General features: G+C 49.6%; 1 protein-coding gene across 2 annotated transcripts in view; it reads left to right on the forward strand.

Moving 5' to 3' along the window:
• The window catches only part of CUX2 (cut like homeobox 2), a 250,431-nt gene that overhangs the window by 116,316 nt on the left and 113,466 nt on the right, over positions 1–20,649 (forward strand). Inside the window, exon 2 of one of the 2 annotated variants that reach the window (XM_083514127.1) lies at positions 19,712–19,822. In XM_083514127.1, coding sequence (XP_083370253.1) covers positions 19,712–19,822 — 111 coding nt within the window. The remainder of the gene's footprint in view (positions 1–19,711; positions 19,823–20,649) is intronic. The other variant, XM_083514129.1, reaches the window with a different exon arrangement.

Raw genomic sequence — 20,649 nt, forward strand, 5'->3', positions numbered from 1 at the left:
AACAACCCCTCCCCTCGCAAGGAAACTTTGGCAACACACTAACAGAAAAACACCACCACCACCCTAGTCCTATCGAAACCCTGGGAGCAAAAATAAGTTTTTACCTGGGCCTGAAAATAAGTCAGCAAAGGCAGATCTCTTTAGAGTTCCATAGGTAGGGAGCCACTCCTGAAAAGGCCCCGTCTCCCTTGTCACCATCTTTTGAGTCTCCCTTCAGGAAGGGAGCCAGAGAAGGGCCTCAGGTGAGAATCATAAGGAGTGGGTAGGTTCATATTGGGAGAGGCATCCCAGAAGGCATCACACTACCACTCCCATTAAAAAGGGACGCTTTGAGGGAAAGGACTTTCAAATTATGTACAGCTGTCGATTTGTTCCGAGTAAAATGGAGGATAAAACTTCATTCCCATGGATTTACTCCTTTAGGAACATAAGAAGTTACCTTATACTGAGTCAGAGCAGTGGTCCATCTAACTGACTGGTAGCGTCTCCCCTTAATGAGTGTTATGTCCATTTTTCTCGGTTTCTCACTTTTCAGTTCAACTTATCTCTGCATCATGGTGTGTGTGTGTGTGTGTTTCAAAAAAGCCCTCATGAATTTTTTTTTAGTGTGTATTGTTTCTAATATTTTTGCAAGCAGTTTTGCATAAAATAATTAATTTTTGTTTGTTATTTTCACTAATAATACAGTCGTATCTTGGATCCTAAACGCCTTGGTACTTGGACGTTTTGGCTCCCAAACGCCAGAAACCCGGAAGCGAGTGTTCTGGTTTGCAAATGTTCTTTTGGAATCTGAACATCCGGTGGTGTTTCCAAGGCTTCCGATTGGCTCCAGGAGCTTCCAGGAGCTTCCTGCAGCCAATTGGAAGCTGCGCCTTGGTTTCTGAATGTTTTGGAAGTCGAACGGACTTCTGGAATGGATTCTGTTTCACTTCCGAGGTACGGCTGTATATGGATTTCTGTGCACAGTTTCCTCCCCCCCCCCCAAATGTGCACTTTTTGTGTACAGTGGAAACTTGTGTTACGGACAGGATCCGTTCCGGAGGCCTGTCTGTAACATGGAACTGACACAAGCTGAAGTGCCGCGTCTGCACATGCGTGCGGCGTGATTTAGCGCTTCTTCGCATGCGCGAGTGGCAAAACACGGAAATAACCCATTACGGTACTTCCGGGTTGCCGCGGGACGCAACACAAAAGCGCGTAACCTGGAGCAGACGCAACATGAGGTATGACTGTACAGTGGTACCTCAGGTTACAGACACTTCAGGTTACAGACACTTCAGGTTACAGACTCCACTAACCCAAAAACAGTACCTCGGGTTAAGAACTTTGCTTCAGGATGAGAACAGAAATTGCGTTGTGGCGGCGCAGTGGCAGCAGGAGGCCCCATTAGCTAAAGTGGTGCCTCAGGTTGAGAACAGTTTCAGGTTAAGAACGGACCTCCAGAACAAATTAAGTTCTTAACCCGAGGTACCAGTGTATACAGTTTTTGTTTGGAGAGCTGCATATAAAAATTTGGAAATTCCAAAAGATAGCTGTGTTTCATTCAGTTCATGTATTGGCTTCAGGAAATGTAAATAAGATAGGTTTGGCTCGAAATCCTACCCGAACAGAAGCTCTCCTCCATTCCCGTCTACAGTGGTGCCCCGCAAGACGAATGCCTCGCAAGACGGAAAACCCGCTAGACGAAAGGGTTTTCCGTTTTGGAGGTGCTTCGCAAAACGAATTTCCTATGGGCTTGCTTCGCAAGACGACAATGTCTTGCGAGTTCCTGCGGGTCCCCCCCCCCTTTTTCTAAGCTGCTAAACCGCTTATCAGCTGATCGGATCAACAGATAAGCCGCTAAAAGCGCTAATCCGCTAATCCGTCAATGGGCTTGCTTCACAAGACGAAAAAACCACTAGACGAAGAGAATCACAGAACGGATTCTTTTCGTCTTGTGAAGCACCACTGTACTGATAATAAATTGCATGTGGCCAGTTTACACGACAGTCCGAGTGGAATAAAAATTATAGAATCATAGAATTGTAGAGGAGGAAGGAACTCTGAGAGTGATCTAGTCCACTCCTGCAATGCAAGGAATCTCAACTAACGTACCTAAGATAGATGACCGTCCAATTTCCGCTTTCAAACCTCCAATGAAGGGGAGTCCACAACCTCCCAAGGGAGTCTGTTTCACTGTCGAACTGCACTTACTGTCAGAAAGCTCTTCCTGATGTTTAGCTTGAATGTCTTTTCTTGCAACATGAACCTAGCTTCCCAACTCTGCAGGGAGCTATCGCAGCTAGTGGCCACGAACTTGTTCTGTGTACCAGAACTGAATAACGATGTCACAAAAAGCTGGGATAGCTCAGTCGGTAGAGCAGAAGGCTCTTGATCTCAGGGTCGTGGGTTCAAGCCTCATGTTGGTCAAAATATTCCCGCATTGCAGGGGGTTGGGCTAGATGACCCTTGGGATCCCCTTCCAACTCTACAAATCTATTATTTCCTTTTTTTTAAAATTGCATGCAAAAAGCCGCTCCTGGTTACCGCTCCAGGTTTCTTCATTTCTGCAGTCTAGGGTAGAGAAGGGCCTTTTGATGCTGCCATTGTAGTAGTAGTAGTAGTAGTAGTAGTAGTAGTAGTAGTAGTACAGTGGTACCTCGGGTTACATACGCTTCAGGTTACAGACTCCGCTAACCCAAAAATAGTGCTTCAGGTTAAGAACTTTGCTTCAGGATGAGAACAGAAATTGTGTTCCGGCAGTGCAGCGGCAGCAGGAGGCCCCATTAGCTAAAGTGGTGCTTCAGGTTAAGAACAGTTTCAGGTTAAGAACGGACCTCCAGAACGAATTAAGCTCTTAACCCAAGGTACTACTGTAATAATAATAAAAATTATGCCCTGCCCATCTGGCTGGGTTTCCTCTGCCACTCTGGACAGCTCCCAACAGAATATTGATAATAATAGTTTTTAAAAAGTGATAAAACATCAAACATTAAAAACCTCCCTAAGCTACACTGCCTTCAGATGTCTTCTAAAAGTCAGATAGTTGTTTATGTCCTTGATATCTGATGGGAGGGCGTTCCACAGGGCGGGTGCCACCACCGAAAAGGCCCTCTGCCTGGTTCCCTGTAGCTTCGCTTCTTGCAGTGAGGGAACTGCCAGAAGGCCCTCAGCGCTGGACCTCAGTGTCCGGGCAGAACGATGGGAGTGGAGATGCTCCTTCAGGTATACTGGGCCAAGAGTCCGAATCATTAGAACATTAGAACTCAGATGCCTCGATGGTGAACCCGCAAGCAGGATGAGAACACAAGAGACCCCTCCCCTCCTGTAGTTTCCTTTCCCTTCCTCCCCCACAACAAACACCCTGTGAGGTGAGTGGGGCTGAGAAACTTCAAAGTAGAGTGACTAGCCCAAGGTCACCCAGCAGCTGCATGTGGAGGAGCGGGGAAGCGAACCCAGTTCACCAGATTACGAGTCCACCACTCTTAACCACTACACCACACTGGCCATTGTAGCCATCGTTAGCCCTCTCCATCCTCCATGAATTTGCCTAATCCTCTTACAAAGTCATCCAATTGGTGGCTGCCGCTGGCTCCTGCAGGAGCGAGTTCCACAGTTTAACAGCTACACGAAGGAGCCGTTTCTTTTAATGGAAACAGACGGATGGAGATGCTATCCAGCTTCCTGCTGATGACCTCAGCCGGTGCTGTTGAAAGCTCTCAGCGCCCGCTGGAAAACTCTCTGGCGGTTGCTGTTTTTCTTTCTTTTGGAAATCTAATATATTGATTAGCTTTCTTCAGTACAGCATCAATAAAAGTGTATAATGGCATGGCTGGGCCCTGTGGCGTCTTCCTCCTGCTGGTCTGAAAGCACCTCTATCCACTCCTCTCCTGCCTGCCCTCCAACCGGCAGGCAGGAAGCCAATGTCAGCTCTTACTTTGACGGCTGGGCATGGCTCCTCCTGGTCTGGCTGGTCTTGGCAACCCCGGCAGCAGGACGGGTAGCAAAACTTGACTTGAGGGTCGGTGGGGGTTGGCAGCCGGCAGCCCCTGTGCTGAATCCGGCCAGCTGGGCAATATCTCCTGCTTCCATGGGTGCCAAGCCAGAGGGAAGATGGCCTGTGGCCTAGCCAATGGTGCTCTTTGTTGGCAGAGGAACTGCTTCCTTTCCCATCAATATGACCCTACACAAAAAAAACCATTGCCAGCGAAGGCTGCATTATCCCAGAGGCTGGTAACCCTTTCTATAGGGACGTGGGTGGCGCTGTGGGTTAAACCACAGGGCCTAGGACTTGCCGATCAGAAGGTCGGTGGTTCAAATCCCCGCGACGGGGTCAGCTCCCATTGCTCGGTCCCTGCTCCTGCCAACCTAGCAGTTCGAAAGCACGTCAAAGTACAAGTAGATAAATAGGTACCGCTCCGGCAGGAAGGTAAACGGCGCTTCCGTGCGCTGCTCTGGTTCGCCAGAAGTGGTTTACTCATGCTGGCCACATGACCCGGAAGCTGTATGCCGGCTCCCTCGGCCAGTAAAGCGAGATGAGCACCGCAACCCCAGAGTCGGCCACGACTGGACCTAATGGTCAGGGGTCCCTTTACCTTTTAACCCTTTCTAAGGAGAGGGCTTTTCTTCTTACATCCTTCACATCTTCCAGTAGACCCGGTGAAACGATGACATCTTTTGCACTAAAGGCAGCTTCACCGATGGTAATTTATATTCTTGTCTCTCTGATCCTGCATGCTGAAGATCAGGGTAGTTAGATTCTGGCACCTGCCGTCCAAAGTTAAAACAGCCTGCGAAAATTCCATGGGTTTCAGCCCGGTCATGAGCAAAATGTTGTTTCTGCTAGTCTGATCACAAACTTCTTTGCCTAAATTGGGAGTTAACCATCAGCTGACAAAGCTACAGCAGAAGCCTCTCCATGTTTAAATTCTGTTTCCTTTTGAGTGTTGTTGCATATGCTGCTTTTAGAAATAGCCTTTTTGTAGCCATTCAAGGCAGCTTGCTGACTCCCCTTTCTCCACCTGCATTTGTTGGTTTTCGCCAGCCCTGTCTCAAATTAGTCCTGTCAGGGCATTTTGCCTCTTTAATGGGAGGCATTTTTTGTCCATCTCAGTCACAAAGCCATAGGATAGGTTGCCAGAAATCATAAGGGGGGGGGGGACTTAACAACAACAGTTTGGGAGTCCTTTTAATTTAACTTGGCCTTAACATTTTTAGTATGGTTATTATTTATTAAATTTATAATACTGCCCTTCATGCATGGATCTCAGGCCAGTTCATAGTATAAGAAGGCAAGACAAAAACACAAAATACATGATAAAAACAAAAAAATTCCTTCCAGTAGCACCTTAAAGACCAACTAAGTTAGTTGGTCTTTAAGGTGCTACTGGAAGGAATTTTTTTATTTTGACTATGGCAGACCAACACGGCTACCTATCTACCATGATAAAAACAATAAGCCACTCCCCACAGCCCCCTCCCACAGACACATCTCAAAGGGTTAATAATAATAATAATAATAATAATAATAATAATAATAATAATTTATTATTTATAATCCGCCCATCTGGCTGGGTTTCCCCAGCCACTCTGGGCGGCTTCCAAAAGAATATTAAAATACTATCATACATCAAACATTAAAAGCTTCCCTAAACAGGGCTGCCTTCAGATATCTTCTAAAAGTCTGGTAGTTGTTGTTCTCTTTGACATCTGGTGGGAGGGCGTTCCACAGGGAGGGCGCCACTACCGAGAAGGCCCTCTGCCTGGTTCCCTGTAACTTGGCTTCTCGCATTGAGGGAACCGCCAGAAGGCCCTCGGTGCTGGACCTCAGTGTCCGGGTAGAACGATGGAGGTGGAGACGCTCCTTCAGGTATACTGGACCGAGGCCGTTTAGGGCTTTAAAGGTCAGCACCAACACTTTGAATTGTGCTCGGAAACGTACTGGGAGCCAATGTAGGTCTTTCAAGACCGGTGTTATATGGTCTCGGCGGCCGTTCCCAGTCACCAGTCTGGCTGCTGCATTCTGGATTAGTTGTAGTTTCCGGGTCACCTTCAAAGGGTGTAGTTGTAGTTTCCGGGTCACCACGTAGAGCGCATTGCAGTAGTCCAAGCGGGAGATAACCAGAGCATGCACCACTCTGGCAAGGCAGTCCGTGGGCAGATAGGGTCTCAACCTACGTACCAGATGGAGCTGGTACACAGCTGCCCTGGACACGGATTTAACCTGTGCCTCCATGGACAGCTGTGAGTCCAAAATGACTCCCAGGCTCCCAGGCTGCGCACCTGGTCCTTCAGGGGCACGGTTACCCCATTCAGGACCAGGGAATCCCCCACACCTGCCCGCCTCCTGTCCCCCAGAAACAGTACTTCTGTCTTGTCAGGATTCAACCTCAATCTGTTTGCCGCCATCCATCCTCCAACCGCCTCCAGACACTCACACAGGACCTTCACCGCCTTCACCGTCTAGGATGTTAATCAGCCAAAGCTTAACTTCTGCTCAGCTGTGAGGACTAGATACATGAGCTGTTGCTTCCCCCCCAAACGAAAGCTGCTGTTCTCCGAAATGTAAGCAGTAATTTCCCTCTTCCCAACCTAAGGACTGTCTCCACTGCTTGTCACTAATTAGGGTCGCCATATTTAGAAGAGCAAAAATGAGGGCACATTTGCCAACTTCTACTTTTAACTGCGGATCGCTACGAAGACTCTAACCAGGAGAAAGAGGACGTGTCCTGGAAAAAGAGGACATATGGCAACACTTCCCTTCGTAACTCCCCTCCAGGAAAAAAAAAATATTCTTCCTCCCCCTGCCCCCCCCAAACAGTGGAGCATCTTCCTTTTAACTAGTTTCTGACAGATTTATTTCTTGCACAGCTTGACGGATGGAGGATTGTGGTGAGATGTTTTCAGAGTGAGAGAACAATTTTGCCATAATTAGAAATTGGTTGGGTTAACACGCAGCCCCCCCCCTTCCGCAAAATCTTTAAATGCAGCAGCAAAGCTGGGTAAGGAATGTCTCTCTGCCACACAATCGGTTATTAGCACTTGATCAGTTTTCTTGGTGGATGGCTTGCCGCTGGTGCGTGAAGCTTGTGCAATAATAGGCCTCTTGATTAACGGATTTGCATATCTTTTGAGGACCCGGAATCTGCATTCTCTCTCCTCCGCTGCCATTGTCACAGACCCTATACATCTGCACGAGAGAGAAATGCACAATGCACGCCTGGCTCTCGTGCCGCTGGGGTGAGTGAAAGCATCGCTGGGGTGATTGAAAGCATCGCTCCCTAGAGCCAGCAAAATAGATAGGGATGCAGGGAGGTGGAATGTGTCAGACCAGGGGAGCAGCAGAGCTGCAGGGCAGAAGATTTCAGCTGCCAGGTAAAGTGGAGGCATTTGCCCGCGGTAGAATAGCATGCAATGGAATGAGACCCATAATTCACAGGGAGGTCCCAGCTGTGCCCGGCGCAATGTTGATTGCCCTTCCTACTCGCTTCAATCCATTTGGCGAGGATGCCCCCACTGAGCCAGGGAGGTCCTTTCGGTGTTCGCCGTGGATCACCGGAATGGACGGTTATGTCGTAATTTGATGCCTCGAGTCCCCAGGTGATGGAGCCTGGAAATGAGAAGGACCCAGAGGTCTTGAGGAGCAGGGCAACGGCCCCACTCCCAATCAGGCCAGCACAAAAAGTTTTCCTACCCTGGGGTGTGTGGTTTTTTTGGTTGGGCTGCTTGCCAGTGTGGTGTAGGGGTTAAGAGTGGTAGACTCGTAATCTGGTGAACCGGGTTCGATTCCCCGCTCCTCCACATGCAGCTGCTGGGTGACCTTGGGCTAGTTACACTTCTCTCAGCCCCACTCACCTCACAGAGTGTTTGTTGTGGGGGAGGAAGGGAAAGGAGAATGTTAGCCGCTTTGAGACTCCTTAGGGTAGTGATAAAGCGGGATATCAAATCCAAACTCCTACTCCTCCTCCTCTTCTTCTTCGTCTTCGGGTTTTATGCTGGGGCATTGCTGTGGGGTGCCCAGACCCTGGTGTGGTGTTTTGCACTGGCCCCACATTAAAATGAAAAAAAGAAGCAGCTCAAACTCTTCTCTCTGAATTTGCATCTATCTTTCTGTCTGTCTATCTGGAGCTGCAAAGTTTCTTCACATCTTGCTCCTGGGCTTGTTTCTGCTCCTCATGTCTTCCACCTCTTAAGTCTCTCTTTTACAGATAAAGTTGATAAAACTAGGAAGCTCAGTATTTCTCCTTCTCTCTTAAAACCGAGACAAACCGTTCTGGCTTGATGCCTGTCCCGGAAAATGGAAACGCCACACCTTGATTAGAATTTGGAAGGGCGGACGTTGGACCTGATCAAAGTTGATGGGCGTAGCCATTCACATGGTGTGTGTCTTGTGATCAATTATGCAGGGCTTACCTGTCCCGCCCCCCCCCCCAATATTTTATTCAAGTTGGCAACCCCTGCCTCCCCACCACGCTTGAGCCACACCAAATTAACAGTCCAGATGAGAGCAGATGAAACATGACGGCCTCTTTTGAGCTGGGCAGGTTTTCTGTTTACCTCCGGCAGAGGCAAGAACAATGGGTGTCTGTTGGGGAGCGAACAATGTGATGTGGCTCAATGGGTTGGGCGCCTTGTCCTGATTGTCGGCTCCTGGCCTTGATCAAAGAGGGAAATGATGGAGCCGGTGGGCGGGTGGGTATGAGAGACAGAGCGTTCACATGCACAGACCACAAACCCCACTTAGTGTCAAGTTGTCTGGGCTTAGTGAATAGCCCTGGGTATGGATTGCTAGCCTATAAATCAGAATGGCCGTTGCCACTGCGGGGCTCCCTTTTGGTTTAGGAACTTAATAACACTGATAGCTACAGAAGTTTTGATGAATATACAAAGCAAGATTCTGACTCCAGGTAACTTCTCGGTTAGATTACTGAAACGGGTTATACACGGGGCTGCCTCTGAAGACAGTTCGGAAACTTCAGCTGGTGGCAGTGGCGTAGCGTGGGGGGTGCAAGGGGGGCCAGCCGCACCGGGCGCAACATCTGGGGGGGCGCGCTCGCTGCCTCCGGAGTCGCCAAAGAGGCTCGGGCGCAGGCTGTAGCAGAGTCCCATGTCTCGCGGAACCGACGAGCTGTGCGCGCGTCCGGGTTGAAGGCGTCCGGCAGGCAGCGGCTCTCAGTGCTCGCCGCGGTCCCCACGCGTCAGGGCCGCGGAGGACGCGCCAGGCAGCCCCTCCTCACAGCCCCGCTTACGCCGCTGCTGCTGCAGCTGCTGGGCCATGTTGCATTTTCCTCGCCTCTCTGCCCCCCTCCTCCTCCGGGCAAGTGGCGTCGTTTGGGTGGCAGCGCCAGCGGCAACTCGCCTCAGATCACCTGACACGGCAGGTTAGGGGTTGGGGGGCGCAAATTACTTGCCTTGCCCCGGGTTAGGGGGCACAAATTACTTGCCTTGCCCCGGGTGCTGACAACTCACGCTACGCTGCTGGCTGGTGGAGAATGCGGCAGCCAGGTTGCTCCCTGGGACAAGACACTTTGAGCATGTTACCCCAAAACTGGCTTGACTGCACTGGCTACCAATTAGCTTCCAGGCCCAATTCAAAGTGCTGGTTTTGACCTATGAAGCTTTAAGCAGCTCAGGACCGCAATACCTCAAGGACTGCCTCTCCCCATATAAAACAGGCCGGACTCTGTGTTCATAATCTGAGGGCCTTCTTTGTGTGTCCCCTCCATGAGAGGTCTGGAGGGTGGCAACATGAGAATGGACCTACTCTGTAGTGGCTCCCTGTTTGTGGAATACAGTGGTACCTCAGGTTACAGACACCTCAGGTTACAGACCCTTCAGGTTGCAGACTCCGCTAACCCAGAAATAGTACCTCGGGTTAAGAACTTTGCTTCAGGATGAGAACAGAAATCGTGCGGCGGCAGCAGGAGGCCCCATTAGCTAAAGTGGTGCTTCAGGTTAAGAACAGTTTCAGGTTAAGAACGGACCTCCGGAATGAATTAAGTTCTTAACCCGAGGTACCACTGTACTCACCCCAGGGAGGCTCGGGTAGAAATCATATATCGAACAGATGGAAAGCCCTTTAATCTGAGCAGGCTGAGAGCAAAAAAGTAAGGTTACCGTAACTTCAGTCATAGAGCTTCAATATGCTGATGACAACATAGTGTGTGCCCACTCAGAGGATGACCTCCGAACCATCCTAAATATCTTTGCAGAAACTTACGGAAAGCTTGGCCTATCACTCAACATCCAAAAAACCAAAGTGCTGCGCCAACAAGTACAAAACAACTTCTCCTACCTGGGCAGTTATCTTTCCACAAGGGCCAACATTGATGCCGAAATCCAGCATCGCCTGAGCTCTGCGAGTGCGGCTTTCTCCCAATTGAAATGTAGAGTGTTTGAGGACCGGGACATTTGCAGGGAAACCAAAATGCTTGTTTACAAAGCTATTGCACTACCAACCTTACTGTATGCTTGTGAAACATGGACCACTTATAAATGCCATCTCCAACTCCTTGAAAGATTCCATCAATGGTGCCTCTGAAAATTTTTACACATCACTTGGGAAGACAGGTGAACTAATGCCAGTGTACTGGAAGAAGCAAAGATCACCAGTGTTGAAGCAATGATTCTTCAACATCAACTTTGTTGGAATGGTCATGTTGTTTGGATGCCTTATCGTCTTTCAAAGCAGCTACTGTATTCTGAACTTGAAAATGGAAAGCGTAACGCTGGTGGTCAACAAAAGAGGTTTAAAGACTGTCTCAAGGCAAATCTATAAAAATAAATAGTATAAACACCGACAACTGGGAAACACTGGCTAGGGAGTGGGAGGCAGCAGACACCAACCTTTAGGACTTCTAGGAGCGCTGCCACCACCAAGACCATGGTGTCAATGTAACAAAATGTGGGCCAGGTGGAGCGGTACTTTGGGTGACACTCCCCACCCCCAGTCCCCAACTGGTCAAGCTCCCCGAGGCTGGTTGAAGTTGGAGCTCAGCAACAGCCCAAGAGCCACACGCTCCCCATTCCCTGACACAGATGGATAAAATGAAGAAATTCCTTCCAGTAGCACCTTAAAGACCAACTAAGTTATTCTTGGTATGAGCTTTCATGTGCATGCACACTTCTTCAGATTTTGACTATGGCAGACCAACACGGCTACCTATCTGTAAATGGATAAAATGGTTAAAGAAGCAATTAAGATTGGATGCCCTGTTTCCGACAAGCAATCGAGGACTCGAGATTAATTATTTTTCTTTCTCTCAGCCACACAGTTTGGAAGTTACTCGCTTGAGGGTATCTCCAAGTCAGGCATCAGCGACCGTTAAGATCACTTAACAATAAACAAAGAGGCGCAAGGCATATTTTGCCTCAGAGGATGCCACGTTGCGCCTGATTTGGCATCACTCCCAATGCCCACCTCTGCCAGTCTTGGGCGCAGGTTGCCTGGGTCCTGTTCCATCCTCACTCCTGTGTTCTCGCCGGCGTTTCCTGCTGAGGAGAACAGGGCATAAAGTCTAATAAATACAACAGCCCTTTAAGGCAGAGGAAGCTAATACTATCTTCATTTTGAAGAATGTCGGGGGGGGCTGTTGGGAGCAAGAGTGAGTGTCTTGTCCAAGAGGCAAGGAGGAGAAGCCCACTGATGGCCACCAGCCACAATGGCTCCATCCTGCCTCCCAGTAGGAGGCACCAGTGCTTCTGAATACCAGTTGCTGGAAGCCGCAGGAGATGAGCTTGGGAGAAAAGCAATGACAAACCTAGACAGCATCTTAAAAAGTAGAGACATCACCTTGCCAACAATGGTCCGTATAGTAAAAGCTATGTTTTTCCCAGTAGTGATGTATGGAAGTGAGAGCTGGACCATAAAGAAGGCTGATCGTCGAAGAATGGATGCTTTTGAATTCTGGTGCTGGAGGAGACTCTTGAGAGTCCCGTGGACTGCAAGAAGCTCAAACCTCTCCATTCTGAAGGAAATCAGCCCTGAGTGCTCACTGGAAGGACAGATCCTGAAGCTGAGGCTCCAATACTTTGGCCACCTCATGAGAAGAGAAGACTCCCTGGAAAAGACCCTAATGTTGGGAAAGATGGCGGGCACAAGGAGAAGGGGACGACAGAGGATGAGATGGTTGGACAGTGTTCTTGAAGCTACCAGCATGAGTTTGACCAAACTGCGGGAGGCAGTGGAAGACAGGAGGGCCTGGCGTGCTCTGGTCCAGGGGGTCACGAAGTGTCGGACACGACTAAACGACTAAACAACAACAACAACAACAACAACAACAGGAGATGAGAGGGCTCTTACTTGGGCCCTGCTTATGGGCTTTCCATTGGGGCATCTGTAAAAACAGTGGTCTAGACTAGGTGGGCCCCCATTGGGCTGGGCTGGAAAGCTCCTCTTATGCTGCTTGTTGAGTTTGTTAAAGCCGAGATTTGAGCACCTTTGTTACAGCTCTCAATGTGCACAGGGATTGGTCGCGGCTACTGTGTGATAGGATAGATCCTTCGCACATGCTCAGAGGCACTCTTATCTTGCAACTCCGCCATGCGTTCCAGAGCCGAACCTTGCTACGCTTGTGCCCGCCAAATGTCTCTGCTTGTGACTCGCTGAGGAGTCGGCGGGCCGCACAGCGCAGCCCTTTGGAGACAATTCCCTTCTTTCTCCATCGCCTGTGATCTTCCCCTAATCTAAAATGGAATCTCTGGCTCGGGAGCTTTATCAAAACAGTTGTAATGGGATCTCAAGAAGGACAGTGATTTTCACAAGCGTGTTAGATGTTCGTTCCAGGGAAAGATATGAAAGCTGTGGGGTTTTTTCCGCGGGGGGTGAGAAACGAACACGGTCAGGAAACGAGTGATGCTATCGAGCATATTACAGAAGCCATAGCTGTGTGTGTTGATCAGCTTGGAGAGGAAGGCCAAAGATTCAGGCACATAACTTTATTCATCCGGCCCAGTGGCTTTCTCGGCCCCCGATGCCACGCTGATAAGACCCAGGGCTTTGGTAGGTAGGCACAGCAAATGGCCTATGTAAAGGTAAAGGGACCCCTGACCATTAGGTCCAGTCGTGGTCGACTCTGGGGTTGCGGCGCTCATCTCGCTTTATTGGCCGAGGGAGCCGGCATACAGCTTCCGGGTCATGTGGCCAGCATGACTAATCCGCTTCTGGCAAACCAGAGCAGCGCACGGAAACGCCGTTTACGTTCCCGCCAGAGCGGTACCTATTTATCTACTTGCACTTTGACGTGCTTTCAAACTGCTAGGTTGGCAGGAGCAGGGACCGAGCAACGGGAGCTCACCTCGTTGTGGGGATTCGAACCGCCAACCTTCTGATCGGCAAGTCCTAGGCTCTGTGGTTTAACCCACAGCGCCACCTGTGTCCTTATACATAAATCCGGCACTGCCCAGAGTTGAACAGGAGGGGTGCAGTGTAACCATCTGCCTCTGGGCTGGGCTGACGGTTAGCGTACCCTGAAGGGGTGCAGCGGCCAACCTCTTCCTGAGTTTGGAAACTTTTAATGGGCTTGTTCCTGGTGGTTCTGCAGTATCTCACTTTTACCAGTTTGTTGCCCCATGGCCCACCATTTGGGGATGACCTGGTGACTTTGCCGCCTCACATGCTTGTCTGAATCAAGGCAGCTGAAGCTGTGAGGCTGCCCGCTGCACCCCTGCCTTGCCCACCGCAAAACTCAGAGCTAAAAACAAAACAAACCCCGAATCAAGCCATTTACGGGTCGTGCTGCAAGGCCATTAAAAAACCTGCTGACTCCCGCTTTCTCACTCCTTGTCTCAGTCTGTATACACAGGGGGGGATTCGGTTTTTATCTGCTTTTTCTCCAATATTTTTTTTATATCTAACAGTGAAATATTTATACGGCCCAATAAAAGGCGGAAAGCTCGCAATCTCTCTCAAATTCATTGGAGACCGAGAGGAGCTTCCTCGTACGAATTTAACACCCAGCCGTGACCCCTGGTAATTGACTCCATACATCTTTAGCATCAAGAATTTACATAATACGCAGGAAAATGATTGATAGCTCCTGGAAGCCAGCCTGTCTGCCGAGAGGCCATGTGCACCGCCATCCGTCTTGCACGCTGCGGCCTGTCTCACCCTGCCCTGCATCGCAAACATGGCCGTGACACCGGGACTCTCCGTGTCACGTCCCCCCACCCTGTCGACCACCACAATCCAGGGAAGACAATTCCTTTTTAAATAACAGGAGGTCTCTCTTCAGCAGCACCTGTGGCAGCAAAAGGGTGCATCAAACTTGGGTATGGCCCAAGGACCAATGGTCGCAGATTGATGTGCAGGATCCTGGGCTCGGTTTTTCCTGTTAGGCCAGCGAGGCCCTCACTCACTTCAGGTGATGTAGTTTGGACATTGTTTTAGGGGTTGCTGAGAGGGGAGGCAAACTCAGTTCAGCTCAGAGCGTAAAACAACATTAGGAGGTTTTCTGAAAGAGCATCTCCATCCCCATCGTTCAGCCCAGACACTGGGGTCCAGCTCCGAGGGTGTCCTGGAAATTCCCTCCCTGTGACAAGTGAGGTTGCAGGGAACCAGGCAGAGGGCCTTCTCGGTAGTGGCACCTGCCCTGTTGAACGCTCTCCCTTCAAATGTCAAGGAAATAAACAACTACCCGACTTTTAGAAGACATCTGAAGGCAGCCCTGTTTAGGGAAGTTTTCAGTGTTTGATGTTTTATCGTGTTTTTAATATTTTGTTGGGAGCCGTCCAGAGTGGTTGGGGAGACCCAGCCAGATGGGCAGGATACAAATTATAAATTAGTAGTAGTAGTAATTCAGATGTCTTCTAAAAGTTTGGTAGTTGTTCTCTTTGACATCTGGTGGGAGGGCGTTCCACAGGGCAGGTGCCACTACCGAGAAGGCCCTCTGCTTGGTTCCCTGTAACTTGGCTTCTCACAGTGAGGGAACCACCAGAAGAAGAAGAGGAAGAGGAGGAGGAGTTTGGATTTGATATCCCGCCTTTCACTCCCTTTAAGGAGTCTCAAAGCGGCTAACATTCTCCTTTCCCTTCCTCCCCCACAACAAACACTCTGTGAGGTGAGTGGGGCTGAGAGACTTCAAAGTAGTTTGACTAGCCCAAGGTCACCCAGCAGCTGCATGTGGAGGAGCAGGGAAGCGAACCTGGTTCACCAGATTACGAGTCTACTGCTCTTAACCACTACACCACACTGGCCCTCGGCGCTGGATCTCAGTGTCCGGGTAGAACGATGGGGGTGGAGACGCTCCTTCAGATATACTGGACCGAGGCCATTTAGGGCTTTAAAGGTCAGCAGCAACACTTTGAATTGTGCTCAGAAATGTAGATGGGTCTTTCGCCTGATCCACCAGGCTCTTCTTCCTTTATCGGCTGGCAGGGGTTTGCCCCCACAAGCAAGCAGGCCACTTTGCCCCGCACCAGCCTCAAAGGAACCGTAGCCCTTCTCCATCCAGCCTTTGTGATTTAAATCAATATTTTTAAAAGAAAGAAAAGAATAAGTAGCACAGCAACGAATGCAGGGAAGGACTTTGATGAAAAGCACCCCTTAAAATATGCAACATCATGGCAGCCGTGGGCTATCCTTTTGAGTGCTGTCCCCGATGTTCCTGGACTTTCTTTTCTAATAGTGTCTTCTAAAAAGAAGAATCTAACATTCCTTAATGGGTTTCACACGTGCCGGTCTGTCCCCCTCCAAAGCCAGCATGATATGAATCCATAATTCTTTAATGAAACATTTCCCTGCGCTTCCAAGTGAGCTGTGCTTGATTTACAGAGCTGTACACAAAAGGTCGGTTTACTCAATCCTGGCGCTTTCATCACCCCTGCCCCAAATTCTGCCTGAATTAAAAAGCCATCTAGATCTTTTGAAACCTTATTTATGAACACTTGAAAGCATAAGTAAGTTATCGTTTAGATGCCTTCTTCCTGTTCTGATATATATCAGCTGGTGATGGCACGGACTTGGAGCTTAAAAACAACAACAACTATATCACACAACGCAATATGGTGCTCTTCTACTATTTTGACACGCTTGCTGTGTTTTTCTTACAGTTACCAAAGAAAAAAAGGGAAGGGGTTATTAAGAATATTGATCAGCCAAGTGCTCTGCTAATTTGAACCCCCATCTGTATTTGTTTACATAGAAATCTCTCTAATCTAGATTTTATTTTTATTTTATTTTTTGGCTGCTTAATATATTCTCCTCTGTTCAAAATATTCAGCCCTGCTGGAGTTGGTTGGCACTGTCTTAAAAGGCCTGGACCACAGGCTACATGTGTGTGCTTAAGGACTACAAAAGGACACAGGTGGCGCTGTGGTCTAAACCACTGAGCCTCTTGGGCTTGCTGGTCAGAAGGTCGGCGGTTCGAATCACCATAAGAGGGTGAGCTCCCATTGCTCGGTCCCAGCTCCTGTCAACCTAGCAGTTCGAAAGCATGTCAAAAAGTGAAAGTAGATAAATAGGTACCACTCCAGCGGGAAGCTAAACGGTGTTTCCGTGCACTGCTCTGGTTTTGGTGTTCTGTTGCGCCAGAAGCTGCTTAGTCGTGCTGGCCACATGACCTGGAAAAACTGTCTGCGGACAAACGCTGGCTCCCTCGGCCTGTAAAATGAGATGAGCGCCACAACCCCAGAGTCGTTCACGACTGGACTTAACTGTCAGGGGTCCTTTGCCTTTACCTTTTCTAAGGACTACAAGACTTTCCCCTGCCTATCTGGGCAGTGGCGTAGCGTGGGGGGTGCGGGGGGGGGGCGGCCGCACCGGGCACAACATCTGGGGGTTAGGGATAGGGGGCGCAAATCCACGGGTTAGGGGGCGCAAATCCACGGGTTAGGGGGCGCAAATTACTTGCCTTGCCCCGTGTGCTGACAACCCACGCTACGCCACTGTATCTGGGGAAAAGGCTCCCATCCAACTTCTGAAGACATAGGAAGACCCTGTTGCATCAGGCCAAAGGGGGCTCATCTCTTGACTGCCTCCTGGCTAGTAGCCACCAATAGCCCTCTTCTCCATGAATTTCTCTAATTCTCATCTCAAGCCAAATTGGTGGCCATCACTGCCTCCTGTGGCAGGGAGTTCCATAGTTTTAAGTCTGCACTGCGCAAAGAAGTACTTCCTTTTCTCCGTCCTGAACCTTCCAGCCTTCAGCTTCATTGACTGCCCACGAGTTGTAGAGGAAGAGAAGAGTTTGGATTTGATATCCCGCTTTATCACTGCCCGAAGGAGTCTCAAAGCGGCAAACGTTCTCCTTTCCCTTCCTCCCCCACAACAAACACTCTGTGAGGTGAGTGGGGCTGAGAGACTTCAGAGAAGTGTGACTGGCCCAAGGTCACCCAGCAGCTGCATGTGGAGGAGCGGGGAATCGAACCCGGTTCACCAGATTACAAGTCCAGCGCTCTTAACCACAGCACCACACTGCCTCTGTAGTGTTAGGAGAGAGAATTTTCTCCATGCCTTGCATGATTTAATAAACTTTCACCTTGTCACTTCTTACTTGCCTTTTCTCTATTCTAACAAGCCCCAAATGCTGTATCCCATCTTCGCAGGAGACTCGCTCCATCCCCATGATCACTGTGGCTGGACGCCCATTTCTGAACCTTTCCCAAATCTGCAACATCCTTATTGAATTGAGGCAAGGCAGGACATGTATAGGACTGTGCCGTAGGTCACCTTCTGAACAGCTGTTCCCAGCCCCATCTCCCACCCACGGCATCAGAATCAGGGAAGGAAGGAGCACTACTGGCCCATATCTCTCCCCTTTGACAGGCAGGGACATGCGACCCGCAGCTTGACCGTCACGTTTCCCAGTGGATGTAACCACAACACCCTCAATAATTGGAAAAGGAGTCAATGTCTTGCTTGAGGAGACCTAGAACACATGGTCATTTATTTCCCCTGCTAGTAAAAAGGGCCTACAAAATATGCTATCCTCTGCACCCCGACAAATCTGGATGTGGCATGCCTTGTCCACACGGTAAAGGTAAAGGGACCCCTGACCATTAGGTCCAGTCGTGGCCAGCTCTGGGGTTGCAGCGCTCATCTCGCTTTACTGGCCAAGGGAGCCGGCGTACAGCTTCCGGGTCATGTGGCCAGCATGACTAAGCTGCTTCTGGTGAACCAGAGCAGTGCACGGAAACGCCGTTTACCTTCCCGCCGGAGTGGTACCTATTTATCTACTTGCACTTTGACGTGCTTTGGAACTGCTAGGTTGGCAGGAGCAGGGACCAAGCAACGGGAGTTCACCCCATTGTGGGGTTTCGAACCGCCGACCTTCTAATCGGCAAGTCCTAGGCTCTGTGGTCTAACCCACAGCGCCACCCGCGTCCCTGTTCCTGCAGTACTTTGGCCAATTAAGAAGCTTATAGGGATCAGACACAAGCTCAGGTATATTTGCAATATGTATAAATATCTGCTTCCCCCCCAATGCCCGGGGGTACAGGTTTTGTGATCTCTTTCAACCTGTGTCTTCACTGATGCGTCTTTCAATAAACTGAATTCCTTTTCCACCCACCGTCTCCTCAGTTGACTTAAGGGACGCTCCGGGGGTCACAAGACCATGTGCACTTATGGATGCTTTAGCCAGAGAAGATGACCTTCTTGTGGATGGATGTGAATTCCATACAAACCTGACCAAATAACATAGGGGGGACGAATATTGCAAATACATGAATACTTAACCTGGTAGTGTTTGTGCATGTTACGATTATATTTAATTGTCTAGTTATATTTTGTTATACATGTAAGAAAACCAATAACAGTTACTTTAAAGGAAAACCAGGAGTAAGGCACAGTGGTGTAGCGTGGGGGGTGCAGGGGGGGCCGGCCGCACCGGGCGCAACATCGGGGGGGCGCTTGCACTCGCAGCTCTCTGCCCCTACCTGGCTCACTCACTCTCTCTCACTGCAGTGCTGGCTGTGCGAATCCGATCCGAGCCGCCGGGTCGTCGCCCACTGTGGAGGGGGTGGGTGCCAGGCGTGCGGTGCGGAGAGAGAGCGAGGGACTATCTGGGGGAGGGACAGTGCAGCGGCCGCCCAGCGCAGCGCTGAGCGCGGGAGAGAACCAGACCAGACCAGGCAGCAGCAAGAAGAAGCTGGCGGCGGCGGCAGGTTAGGGGTTAGGGGGCGCAAGTTACTTGCCTTGCCCCGGGTGCTGACAACCCACGCTACGCCGCTGGTAAGGCAACAACCCACATTTAGCTCGGCCTCAAATATCTCCTTTGAGAAAGACTGTATTCATGATATGGAGATCACTTTGGGGCGGTGTAGGCCATTGTGGTGTTTATGCATGTTTCTGGGGTTGTTTTTTCCTACTCTGAGCCAACTTGAGGTTTCTTTAGACATGAAAGGTGGGGTGTTCATTTGGGGGGCATTAATAAATGGGTGAATGTATGCAACAGAAGCTGCACCCCCCTCTCTGCAATTGCCCCTGGCTCCTGGGGAAGGGGGGCAAATGACTGTTGCCTGTCGCTTGCCCAAGGAGACTGGGTGCCTCTATCTCCTAAATTCAAAATGTGCCATCGTTGGGTATTCCACCGCCAGTAAGTGCAAAAGCCTCGAAAACGGACAACGTCCATCTTTTTGCCTTTCGAGCCAGTTGTGCGAAACGGCTCGCTTCAGAAAATGCTATGCATTATATTCAAAGGGTAAAATGCCACGACTCATTCATCTCTCTCTCTCTCTCTCTCTCTCTCTCTCTCTCTCTCTCTCTCTGTTCTGTTTTGGTTTTGTTTTGTTCCAGAAGGAGCTTAATTCTGTTGCTTCCGAACTGGCGGCACGGCAGGAAGAAAGCGAGCATTCTCATAAACATTTAATTGAACTCAGCCGGGAATTTAAGAAAAATGTACCTGAGGTACAGTATATTTGCTATTATAGAATTAACTCAGTGGGTAGCTGGATTTCCCTCCCCCCTCCCATTCAAACATCTCTCTCTCTCTCTCTCTCTGTGTGTGTGTGTGTGTGTGTGAAAGAGAGATTTATATATTTATTTACAAACTTGAGTGACCAACAAGAGAAGGATAAGGTAATCGGCCCCAAATTATGGCCTCAAATGCCCAACTATAGCATATTACAACACAATCTGGTGGTGCAATTGCAGCTAAGGAGCCCGTGGTCCTGATCCTGAGATGCACTGAGCGGCACTTGTGGAAGAGGGAGGCCTCTGAGGCCTATCAGCACAGCTGGCCCTGCCAACAGGCAGGGGTGGGCAGCTGCCTAGGATGGAGGATGCAAGTGTGTGGGGCAAAGGATGCTCAAAGCTGGCCTGCTTTCTTTGGTTACAGCAGAGGAATTCTCCCCCACCGCCCTGGTCAAAGCTAGATTCTGGTCCTCTTGGTTTCCGTGCATGTCGTTTACGGCATAAAATACTGTATTTTTCGCTCTATAAGACACACCAGACCACAAGACGCACCTAGTTTTTGGAGGAGGAAAACAAGAAAAAAAATATTCTGAATCTCAGAAGCCAGAACAGCAAGAGGGATCGCTACACAGTGAAAGCAGCAATCCCTCTTGCTGTTCTGGCTTCTGGGATAGCTGCGCAGCCTGCATTCGCTCCATAAGATGCACACACATTTCCCCTTACTTTTTAGGAGGGAAAAAGTGAGCCTTATAGAGCAAAAAATACGGTACCTCAAAGGAGTTCATCCAACAATAAAACGATCTGTTAAAATGGTCAGGCAA

This window comes from Podarcis liolepis, assembly GCF_965112155.1.
Source record: "Podarcis liolepis genome assembly, chromosome: 7".
Lineage (NCBI taxonomy): Eukaryota > Metazoa > Chordata > Lepidosauria > Squamata > Lacertidae > Podarcis > Podarcis liolepis.